The sequence below is a fragment of the Haliotis rubra genome, unplaced genomic scaffold (genome assembly GCF_003918875.1).
Source record: "Haliotis rubra isolate DU_JTF1 unplaced genomic scaffold, ASM391887v1 Scf24, whole genome shotgun sequence".
In the NCBI taxonomy this organism is placed as follows: domain Eukaryota; kingdom Metazoa; phylum Mollusca; class Gastropoda; order Lepetellida; family Haliotidae; genus Haliotis; species Haliotis rubra.
The window spans coordinates 2,716,222-2,729,550 of record NW_025766447.1 but is presented as its reverse complement, the minus strand read 5'-3'; the positions used below and the strand labels follow the sequence as shown (position 1 = coordinate 2,729,550).

At 39.1% G+C, this 13,329-nt stretch overlaps 1 protein-coding gene across 1 annotated transcript in view; it reads left to right on the top strand.

Annotated features, from left to right (window-relative positions):
• Window positions 1-9,357, top strand: part of LOC124278633 — a 34,326-nt gene extending 24,969 nt beyond the window's left edge. Inside the window, exons 2-4 of the mRNA XM_046714400.1 lie at window positions 5,224-5,317; window positions 6,184-6,258; window positions 8,573-9,357. Of these exons, the coding sequence (XP_046570356.1) occupies window positions 5,224-5,317; window positions 6,184-6,258; window positions 8,573-8,775 (372 nt within the window). The 3' untranslated portion in view covers window positions 8,776-9,357. The remainder of the gene's footprint in view (window positions 1-5,223; window positions 5,318-6,183; window positions 6,259-8,572) is intronic.
• The last annotated feature ends 3,972 nt before the right edge of the window (window positions 9,358-13,329 follow it).

The window sequence follows — 13,329 nt, the reverse complement described above, 5'->3', positions numbered from 1 at the left end:
AATCATGCGGAGACCACCACCTCCTACTACATGCTACACATTATACATATACTGGACAAAATAGGTTAGGGATATTGGTATTTTTATGATTGATATTTTATCAGTGTGTTAATAAATAAATAGATAATTATTCATAATTTCAAAATTTACATATATCCCTAATTATTTTTGTCCAGTATATGTAAATTAGACTTGCAGAACTACTACTACAAGTAGCCTCCAGTATCATTCTAAGACATTGTATTGTTTATATATATTTTCAGGCCTACCTGGCTTGTCTAATGTGTGCATATTTCAAAATTGATTGTAGATAATGTAGTTTTGGGAATTGCGATATCATTTCAAAAGGGTCATTGGTGCCTCTTGTTTTGGCAGCCTAAACCTGGCAGAAGAACCTTTTACGGGGATGTTGGTTCGAACTGTTCTTCAGCAACCAATGGAAGTATCAGGATCGGGTGATCAGGCCTTCTGACTGATCACATGTAGATTTTTGTGATCTTGTCGTACTCGCTTACATCGATGCTCTTAATATAAGTCATTGGAAGTGTTTTGTCAACAGTGGATTAAAATGACCACTCTCATGTGTATCTCCTTGTTATGTTAATGAAACTGGTTTTAGTCTAAAACCTGCATTTAGAAATCCAGTGGAGGTCATTTAACCCTCTTCTACTGAAAGCATGAACGTCATTTTAATGAGCGAGTTCAGAAATTCTCCGTTTCATTTGCAATGCAGTTCAGTATTTGTTCAGTGCATGTCAGACATGAAAACCTGAAGTAGGAAGTAAACTTAACAGATTATTCTGTAGTGTAGGATTAATGTTGCGTAATAATTCTGTGTAGCCAACAGTGTAGATGAGCTCTAGAAGTGGCTTTAAATGATGTGCTGAATATCGACAATTCCGCTGCAGTCTCCTAGCATGAGAACCTTATCGACGCCCATGTTGGAAAGTAATCAAATCGGGGGACATTTGAAAGACCTATTGCTATCAATCAGGACGTGTGATGTTGAGGAAGCTATTAAAGACATCGAGACGAGAGAGCAAAGGTTAGCTGCCCAGTCAACATGCAGCACTGTATCACGGAATTCTCGAGGGTACTTTTCTACTAAGGTTTTCCCTCAGCCCGCCGGACGTCACGGTCGGCCATAAAGAGAGAGACGTACTACACGTCAACGTATTTGTCGGTTTGATAAATTGCACGCGACCTCGGAGACGTGGAAGACAAAACGTTTTGCAAGCATGGTCTCTCGTGGTGAGGCTGGAAGAACATAGATTGCTGTTTTAATCGCAGGAGGGTGCTACCAATCTTCTACAGCTTCTCGTTTTTTTTCTGAAAATATATTGGGACATCCTGTGATGCAGAGCCACATTTGTCTGTTATATGAGGTAACGCCGTGTATATGTGTGATGGGATTGTAGACGTCGCAATGACGACCATGCTCACGTTATACACGTTTGGCACAGATTCAAAACTGCAAACGAATACGAAAAAAGACTTAAATGTTTCGTTAGACAGTTTGAAGTATTGCTTGCATGCTCTTTGACACAAATAAAGAGGATGGCCTGTTAAAGGAAGGTGAAGTTTGTTATCCCCCTGTTAGACGCGAAACACAGACTTAATCTCGCTAATGACAGTCAACCGTTATTGCCTTAACATACGCAGTGTTTTAACTGATTGGGTTACAGATTCATCTTGGGGATCAATGGAGTCAGGGAGTCTCTATAAGTAAAACTACGGCGACACCACGTGGTGGGATACAGTAACCCACATTGTAAACGTGGGGAATCGAACCTTGGTCTCGGCCTTTACCAGCGTGCTACTTCACTGTCTCTGACTTACATGACTGACTGACTGAGTTTGGTTTTACGTCGCTTTTAGCAATATTCTAGCAACATCACTGCGGGGACACCAGAAATGGGCTTCACACATTGTACCAATGTAAGGATTCGAACCCGGGTCTACGGCGTGACGAGCCAACGTTTTAACCACTAGGCTACCCCACCGCCCGACTTACATGATCATATAAGTAAATCAAATGAAATAAGAATAATTTCATTCTCCTCTATATTTTGAAATACAGAGAGAGTGGGAATGAGTTTAGTTTTACGCCGCTTTTAGCATTGTTCCTTCAATGTCACGGCGGGGGACACCAGAAATGGCCTTCACACATTGTACCCATGAGGGGAATCGAACCCGGGTCTTCGGCGTGACGAGCGAATGCTTTAACCACTAAACTACCCCATCACCCCACGAACTACAGAGGACGCTTGTATATGTATTGTTAATAATGTGCGCAAACTTAATTCAGTATATGATGACACTATTTTCATTTCTAAACCAACATATGGAACAACACACGAATGGCACTGTCCTCAGAAATATCGTTTTGATGAATACCACTGTAACCAGTGTGTGACGGTTTTGTACCAGATGCCTTCTTACAAGTAACCACATCGAAATGTCAGAAACTAAAACACAACAATCTAATTTCTATTGATTTTCAAATAAGACATCTTACATAAAGAGCAGGCATGTAGTGGGAGGTGGTGGTCTCCCTATGATTGACTTGATCAAACCAACTAAATATGTCAAAATTAACTGGCAACTGATTGACGCAAATGGCAAAAGCTACGACTGAGCTTTGTAGAGGAATATATTGAATTTTATCTGACTGTATAAATTACAAGATTTAGATGTTTTTCTCACATCTCTGTTCTTTCCGTGAATCGCAGCTTGTGGCATTCGACCCACGGTAGCCTCAAAGTGGCCTAAATGCTTTTGTTCTTATCCTTTATTTTTTTCAATATGTCAATATGAGTAAAACTGATGACTTAACAGATGATCTAGAATTGTAATTTGAAAACGTTTTGATCAAACAAACAATTTGTTCCATCTGACTGTAGAAATAATTGTTGCTTGTATCAAGGGGATTATTTGCTTCACTGGAATTGCTGAACCATTTTATCCTTTTAGTCCATATTGTTTTATCATGTCATATCTTTTGTCATAAAAGTGGGGAAAACTATCTTTGATCCTTTGGTTGTGAAGACGTTAGACATTCGTTATCTGACGATACAGAGTGCGTGGACGTATTTTATATGCTACTTTCGATTCTTCAATTGCAACTTCGTTAAAGTACAACGTATTAACGTTCTATACTATTTAAAATATGTTAAGAGACACCCGATTCATATATATTACTGTATTAAATACATAACATCGGGACCTCCTCCTTAAAGAAGCATATTTAGTCTGCAGTTTGTTGAATTCTCCAACACTTTATACTGCTATGCGGAGTGATATCTGATTTTCGGGATACATTTTCGCTGTGGGAAATTTTAACCCAACTGCTGATATTTAATGTAGGTAAATATGTTACAATAGTGATAATAACCACATCTATTGATTGGGACGTGGTGTCATATATTGGAATTTGTCCTCTTCATTCAAAACAAATGGCGCAATACTGCATTTGGCAAGCAAGGACTGACGAACTTTTCTCGCCTTGTAAATATGGATGCTGAGGGAAGAATCTACGATGAATCAGAGAGTATCTTTATTGAATACCGCCGATTGTACAAACCATGAGGCGACCAGGGAAATATGTATTTCACATTCCTTCGTTATCCTCAATGCAGTCCCATAAATGGCAATGTAGTAAAAAATCAAGCTGCCTCAATCAGATCAATGGAAGAAGTTTTAAGTAACTTAATCATTACTGATTTGAAGCTCTCGGTTAACATTCTATCGCACAATACCATTTTGAACTGCCTCTTGTGGTTCCTTGAGGGGTCATGCCGCCTGCTAGCATCATGCAATTATCAGGATGAAGACCTCGAGGTTATGACAATTACCAGTGTAGGTGCTCTGTCTGGAGCAACTACCGTTTGGAATGATTTCAAATTTACCAATACAACTTGTGGAGTGGGCGAACTAGGGCCCTCTTGACATGATGTTTTAGTTTGGGGTCAGGATGGAAAATTGGCTAACGGAACAGGCACAATTTAATGAGAAGATTTCACGCTTGACATCATTTAGAGCGTACTATTTTGCCTCGAGCAAGGTTATACAGACGTGTGGGTTCTGTGACCTTTTTGGAAGAATCCCAACGCATTTGTTAGATCCAACGGAGTAAGCTTGAATCGATTTACTTAGAAGAGTAGGCATATTTGTAGGGTCAGCTGTGATTTGAAACCCTTATGTTGATATCGAACACTATCACATTGAACACTGACGTGCTGAGTGAGTCGACAATGGCACGCATTCAGGTGTCATGTACTATATACAATAGAACGGTTACCGTTGATGATATCTTACGACGTTGATAACACGGAAGCTCCATTATGTTGCTGTAAAAATCTCCACATTGAGTGCATCACCGCAGTCTAGAGATGAAGTGTTCTAGGAGATGCAAGACATTATTGTGACGACTTCGTTTTTTACTCTTCTCGAGTAGCTGCAAGTGTCATTACATCACAGCTATTTTCCAATCAATATATCTCTCACATATCAGATATCTTAAGAAATGGAACAGGACGATGTCTAAATGGAAGCAAATATTATCAAGGTCTCGCGGTTGTTTACTTGATATAGGATTATTTAACCTTAAAAGTCGATTTTAGAACGTTATGGGGATAAACATGACCAGAAAATGCCTCTGGCAGATTTTATCTCCGTAATAGACCCAATCCAGGTTAAGGTATTGTACGTTGCTATCACCAAGCAATCCAAATCAGACTCTAAACAATTCAATACAATTCATGTTGGCCGTATTATTTTGTATACCTACCGACCAAATGCTTTTCACTATCAAAATCCGGAAACCAAAATCTCCCCAAACGTTTTGGCCTTACATATTGGAACATATTAACTTTGCAAAGGATTTTATTGAGAATTGAGAATTATTTTTTTTATAATTTCTTTATTCTGTTGCATTTGTACATAGTTGCACATGTATATAAACTGTCTAGATAAACAAAAGGTGACAAGATGACCAGAATTTAGTAAATTGGTTCAGATGTCCATACATTTTGGCTGTGTATTTCGTGAAGTAATGTGAGTTCTTCCTGAATCATTTCAAAATTTGTTGATTTTCTTTATAATTTGAGAAACTGAAAAATATTCATGAGTATAAGTATTTCGTTACATTTTGAAATCAGTTGTTTTGAATGAAAATAAAACGATTTCGATATATGTTCTACATAATGGAACGTTCTGTTTCAGTGCGTAAAAACAGGCCAGGAATGTCTCCAGACAAGTCAGTGTTGCAGCCCCGGAGATGTGTGTTTAACCAGCACAAAATATACCAAATATGGAGGTAAGTATATGCAGGCTACTTTTTCGTAAACTTCTACATAACAAAATTTTCAGCAGCAGCAGCTATTTTGAACGCTTAATGAGTGAGTAAGTTTAGTTTTAAGCCGCACTCAGCAATATTCCAGCTATATGGTGAACGCTTAATGAGCCAAGGTCACAAATGAGAGAGAGAATAGAAGTAACAAATAGCAATGTGTCTAATGTCTAAAATAACGTCTAATTACATTATAATAATTGATGAAAAAAACTTAGTAAATATTTATCGGCTGATCACACAATACCAAACATCTACCTAAACGCACTCACGCACGCACGCACGCACGCACGCACACATGCACACATCCATATACATCAACCAAACATGCAGTCGATGGAAACTGGAAACATCAGTGTGATGATAATAATTTCTTCTATATATGCTTATATATATGCTATATAGTATACTCAAATACAATAGTGTTGAAGCCCTAACTGGTGCTTAACGTGCTTTATTAACTTATTACATGGATGAGCACAATACAGACTACATCATGCTGTAGTTATCAATCAACGCTATTAACGAAACTGAGATAATACATCATCAACTGTCCTTCGTGACTGAACATAGTTTTATGTATAAACGACCGAGTCTTCTCGACTGACTAAAACAAGTATTATGACAACTTTTTGATAAAAATCAATATTTTTACTTTATTTATCCACGGTACGCTGCATCCTATACACGATCGATATTGCTGGTTTGGTATTTAGCGTTGTATAAGAGATGTGATTATTCCTCAAAGAGATTTTGTTGTAGGCACAAAGGTAATTGTTGACGCACACATAAACGCCCCCTCTCAATCATATGCTTCATTTCAATCATTACAGGTAAGAAGTACATGGCAAGCACCTGCCGAAATGTCGAGGAGCTGGCCAGGCATATGCCACCTTACAAGAAAGCAGGTGAGTGGTCGTCATCATCATCATCATCATCATCATCATAATGAGAATATGTATTAATCAAGTTGCTTAGATGTAACAACCACTGCGTACAATCCAGGTATATTAAAATGTTGGAAACATAAAAATCGATCATAATCTGAAAAACAGTTTGTAGCATCTATAAGAATACTGGAAACTACCCGTGATGATCCGGGTTAGAATTGGTCTTCAGCATGCCATGCTTGTCGTAAGAGGTGACAAACATGTCATCACATTCCAACTTCATAGATCGCTGCTCAAGCCGTTGATCACTGGATTGTCTGGTTCTGAGTAAATTATTTGTAGACCGCTGCCATACAAATACGTGTAATATTGACCAGTGCGGCGTTAAAAACCAACCAACCAACCAACCATAAGATATAAAACTCTCTTGTGGGTCCTTTTCAGTTTTCAGTTTTGAACTCAAGCAGACACTGCATCCAGGAACTTTAAGTAAACAGCTGAGTACTGTCCATGAATTAGCTTACTACCTGTTGCCGTGTATATGACCAAACGACTTGAAAAACAACTTCAAATGATTCCATTTCTCTACAAAGTTTCGACAGTGTATAATGTTGTTACTGCAGCTTTGAAAACAACAGCGTCAGAACAAAAGTATCAACGTAATAATAAGGAGCGAAAACATATTGAATGTCACGCATACATGTCAACAAAGAAAGAATATCACCGAGGCTCTGTTGGACAGAAACGTATTGGACATTTAATTACATATCGTTTGACCGTGAACGATGTAGCTATCACCGCAGGATAATTGCCGTTACTTGATAACAAGGCACCGATGTCTGTACTGATCACAGAGGAACATGATTAACTATCCCGTGTCTCACGGTTCCATCACGCAAAAGAACACTATGCTTATTCTTCATTAACTCTTTGTTTATTATAGACATTACGGTAATTAAGATCAAACATGCACTCCCCTAGTAATTTACTGTATTCAAATGCACTGATGTAGTTGACGTTGCTACTTTCGATCTCCCCAGTTTCGGTGAGTTCTTCTTGATCTGAAACTGTTTCATTTGTACTGTATTTCATTTGATTGGGCGAAAGGGGAGTTTAGATAATGAAAATACCAAAAGCAAACGTTTCTCATTGCCGGATCCCTGAATTATGATCAATAAAACATTTATACTTGCAATACTGGACCCTCACTCAAATAACCAAGTGCTGAGAGTACTGGTCCCTGTTTGACAATGCGTGAAAACAATCATTACTCACGAAGTTAAACAAAGACTTCCTAGCGCTATAATCCTCCGTGGAATAGGTCCCAGGAACATAACGCTCAAGAAACTATCATTGCATGCTACAAAATCTAGAACATATAGATACAGACTCAAGAACCTAATGAATACTAAGAAATCTGGAACACAGAGATATGGAGTCGAGAATCTAATGTATACGTACAATAGAGGAACATAGGGATCTGAACAAAATAAACCAATGTACAAGAATCTTTACAATAGAGGAATGTAGAGATTTGAACTAAACAAAGCTAATATGTACTAACAAATCTGAAACATCTGAACAATAAACTCTAATGTATACTTACACTATAGGAATATAGATATCTACACATCGATCCTGGTGAGCAAACCGAGTATGTCTAGGACTGCCAAAATGTGTTTGTTGTTAAACGGTGGTCTGTAAATACACGACTTGGACCAGACAATCCAACGATTGATAACAAGATCATCTAACTTCATAACTAAGACACGATGACATACATGAACCAAGTCGGCGATCCTGACCACGCGACCTTGTTGGTCGCATCTTACGACAAGCATCGGATGCTGAAGATCAGTTCTCATCCGATCTTCACGATGGTCCGCCAAAGTTCCCGATAAAGCATTTTTGAAGAAATAAGTGGGTTGAGACAAGACGCTTAAACGACAGAATGTTGACTTCAAGCACTATGTTTTTGGTTACCAGCATTCTGCAATGTTTTCCAAAATAAGTTCGTAACTAGACCTTTCGTGCGGTTGTTTACGTCAACGACCCTTGTATATATAATATCATGAGTTGTGCTTAACTTCCAGTTTGATCGCACGGAAAAACTAAAAATTCCAATCATACAATGTTTTTGAACGTTCAGTTCCGTTCCACTGGATCCACCTTACCCTCATTATTCAGTGTATAACTGCACATGCAAATATCAAATAACAGAATGATTTTAACCATGCTTATGAACCGATCGTTTATCATTTTAGATAACTGTACATCTAACATCCATCTATCATCCAGGTCACAGTATAAAACCAAGTTATTGTATTTGCAGGTCAGCAATGCAAGGACAGTCTCGAGTGTCTTGACCTTTGCTGCCGTGAGGTCAGAGGTCACAGGTACGGCGTGTTCCACGTGTGCGGGAAACCGGAAGACAGGTATATGTCCTACCGGTGTAGGACAAACGTTGACGTGCGCAGCGAGAACGAGGTCATCGACACATTTGGTGGCTACAACAAAATAAATCCCTGGGCTTAAAGACAGACCTGTTCTGAACTGGATGAATCCGACCTATATATTGGGGTGCCCTGTTGTCAGCACTTTCAAGACTTCATACATAACACTCGTTCTTTATCTGTGAATATAAACTATAAGTTCAAATGCCCAAATACTATTGTTTCAGGGCAAGATATTTCAGAAAGAAATATCAACATTTTCCATAGGTCATTGAAATTGTGTATCTTGACATTTTAACGAATTAACTGTGGTTTTTACAACATTAACTTAAAAACAAAACATCATTCCACAGCGGTTGTGTTGTTGCAAAGGTTATTCCATTCTACTTTACATAGAGGCGCCCTATATATGTACGAGAGTGTTCTATCGAATGTGGATGTATATTGTGCTGAAAATTTCATGAATGTTGTTTTCTTTTCTTTATATCACTTTGTATTCTCTATCAGTGTTTCAATCTTAATCTGGATTTCAATAACGTTTTTCTATAAAATATCATTGAAGGGGAGATAACTGATGTTGACGTAGACTACAGCGACTATGTTCGCTTCATCCATTTTGTGAATCTGACTCGTGGAATTTTATGCAATACATGGCGATTGCCTATATTGGTGTTCTATTTTATTATGTTCTGACATTTTTCAAAAGCTTTCTCTCATAAAAAGGACTCTTGTATGATTAGTTGTATCACTAACGTTTATCATTATCAATTATTATTCACCTGCAACCCAATATCAATGAACACCATTACGTTGTTCCTGGGGGTGATATAGGGTTTAACGTGGCGTTGTGGACTATTGTACTGATATAGCGACGTGTAGTCAGAGCTACTGCTGGTATTATTGAAGCCCACTGACATGCCATGCCGCAGTTTAACATAAGTGATGCCCACTCAGAGTCTACCCGTCTCAGACCCGTAAAGCCAAACACCAGTCAAGGAAAGAAGAAATAGAATCACTTCGTGTGTTTTGGTAGGACGGACCGGGAATTGACCCACCGCCTTACTGCTCTTCGGACAAACGCCCTATCCGATAAACCACGGGGCGTCGTGATCGTTGAGATCACCAAGGACGACGTATGACAAGTAGGTTTATGCACATGAAGCAGACCTTCTAGCTTCGCGAGGGAAAAAATTTGGTCTGCGTTACGTGCATTTGACCAGTAGTGTTAAGCCAGTTTTAATTATGTTTAATTTTCTTCGCAACTAATCCGGATAATCCGGATTATATGCCTTTGTGATCAGCTCGTTAGGTCTATCTGTCTACATTGCTTATACACTGGTACATACAAAATGAAATCAGATACATTATATATATACATATATATTCTTATACATTTATTTACATATATACAATTCAGATGTTACATAACAAATGGAAGCTAGCACAACTTAAGGCTGAAAGAAGCAGAATCTGCATAGTCAATGATAGTGATTTCGTCCTGCTGTAGACGCCGTTTCAGAGCTAAAAGGGTCTAATCAAATCGGACATATTCCTTCTCTTTGAGGGTGGTTTGCCTCCGGCTGCATATTGCTTCACTCTCAGTTCAGTGGACATTTTTATTGACTTGAGGAATGTGATGGTTGATCCTTTCACTGGAGATTTTGTCCAAGCGACTTTGGTACCCTTCCAAGTTGGTCCGTGGCCCGATGGTTTGGTGGTGGTTCCACTGGTGGGTGTGTAGATCACCCTCTATGCACTGGTTCCCTTATGTAGTATTCAAATGAATTTTTTTTCACATTATTATGATCAAATATCAGGTGTCATTTTGAATACGGTTCAATATAGGTGAATAACTAATCATATAGGTGATGCCTGATTGATCAGTATTCACTAAGTTGATTAGTCAATCAAGAAATCTCACCTTTAAGACACTAAACAAACACCAATGAGTTGCAAGTCCAGAGAGGTGAGCATCAAATTTAAAAAGGTCTGCCTCATGTGCATAGTTTGAAATCTAAAAGTATGTCTCGTGTGTATAGTTTGAAACCTAAAAGTCTGTCTCGTGTGCATAGTTTCGAACCTAAAGGTCTACCTCATGTGCATAGTTTGAAACCTAAAAGTCTGACCTCATGTGCATAGTTTGAAACCTAAAGGTCTGCCTCATGTGCATAGTTTGAAAACCTAAAAGTCTGCCTCATGTGCATAGTTTGAAACCTAAAAGTCTGCCTCATGTGCATAGTTTGAAACCTAAAAGTCTGCCTCATGTGCATAGTTTGAAACCTAAAGGTCTGCCTCATGTGCATAGTTTGAAACCTAAAGGTCATGTGCCTCATGTGCATAGTTTGAAACCTAAAAGTCTGCCTCATGTGCATAGTTTGAAACCTAAAGGTCTGCCCTCATGTGCATAGTTTGAAAACCTAAAGGTCTGCCTCATGTGCATAGTTTGAAACCTAAAGGTCTGCCTCATGTGCATAGTTTGAAACCTAAAGGTCTGCCTCATGTGCATAGTTTGAAACCTAAAAGGTCTGCCTCATGTGCATAGTTTGAAACCTAAAGGTCTGCCTCATGTGCATAGTTTGAAACCTAAAGGTCTGCCTCATGTGCATAGTTTGAAACCTAAAAGTCTGCCTCATGTGCATAGTTTGAAACCTAAAAGTCTGCCTCATGTGCATAGTTTGAAACCTCATGTGCAAAGTCTGCCTCATGTGCATAGTTTGAAACCTAAAAGTCTGCCTCATGTGCATAGTTTGAAACCTAAAAGTCTGCCTCATGTGCATAGTTTGAAACCTAAAGGTCTGCCTCATGTGCATAGTTTGAAACCTAAAAGGTCTGCCTCATGTGCATAGTTTGAAACCTAAAGGTCTGCCTCATGTGCATAGTTTGAAACCTAAAAGTCTGCCTCATGTGCATAGTTTGAAACCTAAAAGGTCTGCCTCATGTGCATAGTTTGAAACCTAAAAGTCTGCCTCATGTGCATAGTTTGAAACCTAAAGGTCTGCCTCATGTGCATAGTTTGAAGGTCTGCCTCATGTGCCTTGAAAAAGGTCTGCCTCATGTGCATAGTTTGAAACCTAAAGTCTGCCTCATGTGCATAGTTTGAAAGGTCTGCCCCTGAAACCTAAAGGTCTGCCTCATGTGCATAGTTTGAAACCTAAAGGTCTGCCTCATGTGCATAGTTTGAAACCTAAAAGTCTGCCTCATGTGCATAGTTTGAAACCTAAAAGTCTGCCTCATGTGCATAGTTTGAAACCTAAAAGGTCTGCCTCATGTGCATAGTTTGAAACCTAAAAGTCTACCTCATGTGCATAGTTTGAAACCTAAAAGGTCTGCCTCATGTGCATAGTTTGAAACCTAAAAGTCTGCCTCATGTGCATAGTTTGAAACCTAAAGGTCTGCCTCATGTGCATAGTTTGAAACCTAAAAGTCTGCCTCATGTGCATAGTTTGAAACCTAAAAGTCTGCCTCATGTGCATAGTTTGAAACCTAAAGGTCTGCCTCATGTGCATAGTTTGAAACCTAAAGGTCTGCCTCATGTGCATAGTTTGAAACCTAAAAGTCTGCCTCATGTGCATAGTTTGAAACCTAAAAGTCTGCCTCATGTGCATAGTTTGAAACCTAAAGGTCTGCCTCATGTGCATAGTTTGAAACCTAAAGGTCTGCCTCATGTGCATAGTTTGAAACCTAAAAAAGTCTGCCTCATGTGCATAGTTTGAAACCTAAAAGTCTGCCTCATGTGCATAGTTTGAAACCTAAAGTCTGCCTCATGTGCATAGTTTGAAACCTAAAGGTCTGCCTCATGTGCATAGTTTGAAACCTAAAGGTCTGCCTCATGTGCATAGTTTGAAACCTAAAAGTCTGCCTCATGTGCATAGTTTGAAACCTAAAGGTCTGCCTCATGTGCATAGTTTGAAACCCAAAAGTCTGTCTCATCTGCAGACACCGACAAGTACGGCAGCACACCATAAGCGGATGATACGTTATGCAGACAAGGTCTAAAGTGGCTTTCATAAACACTTGTGACCAATGAACTGAGTGCATGACTCAAACCTCGGTTCAGTTGTATCACCGTCTGTTTCCAAAGGGTCGTAGGCGCTGATCAGGTCTCTGAAACCCAAGAGCAAGGGAACGACAGGCTGATTAAGAATCATAATTACTCCGGTCATTGTACAGCCACGGTAGGCAACCATCAGCACCACAGAATTCGAAAAGACCCAATGATTTCAGCACCAAGACAATGTCATAAATCCCAACTGACAAATATCTAATTAGATAGATCTCAGTAAACATGAGCGTGTAAGCATTTCAAAGCGGCAACACGCAGCTGAATGCAATAAATACAAACTTACATTACAGTTACAAACAGATCATATAACTCAGATATATATGTTAAGGAACTGCATGTATATACATATACTGACTGACTGAGTTTGGTTTTACGCAGACTTTTAGCAATATTCCAGCAACATTACGGCGGGGACACCAGAAATGGGCTTCACACATTGTACCCATATGGGGATTCGAACCCGGGTCTTCGGCGTGACGAGCCAACGCTTTAACCACTAGGCTACCCCACCGCCCCTTATACACATATACAATGCTCATATAACTAAGATATATATGTTCAGGAAATACATGT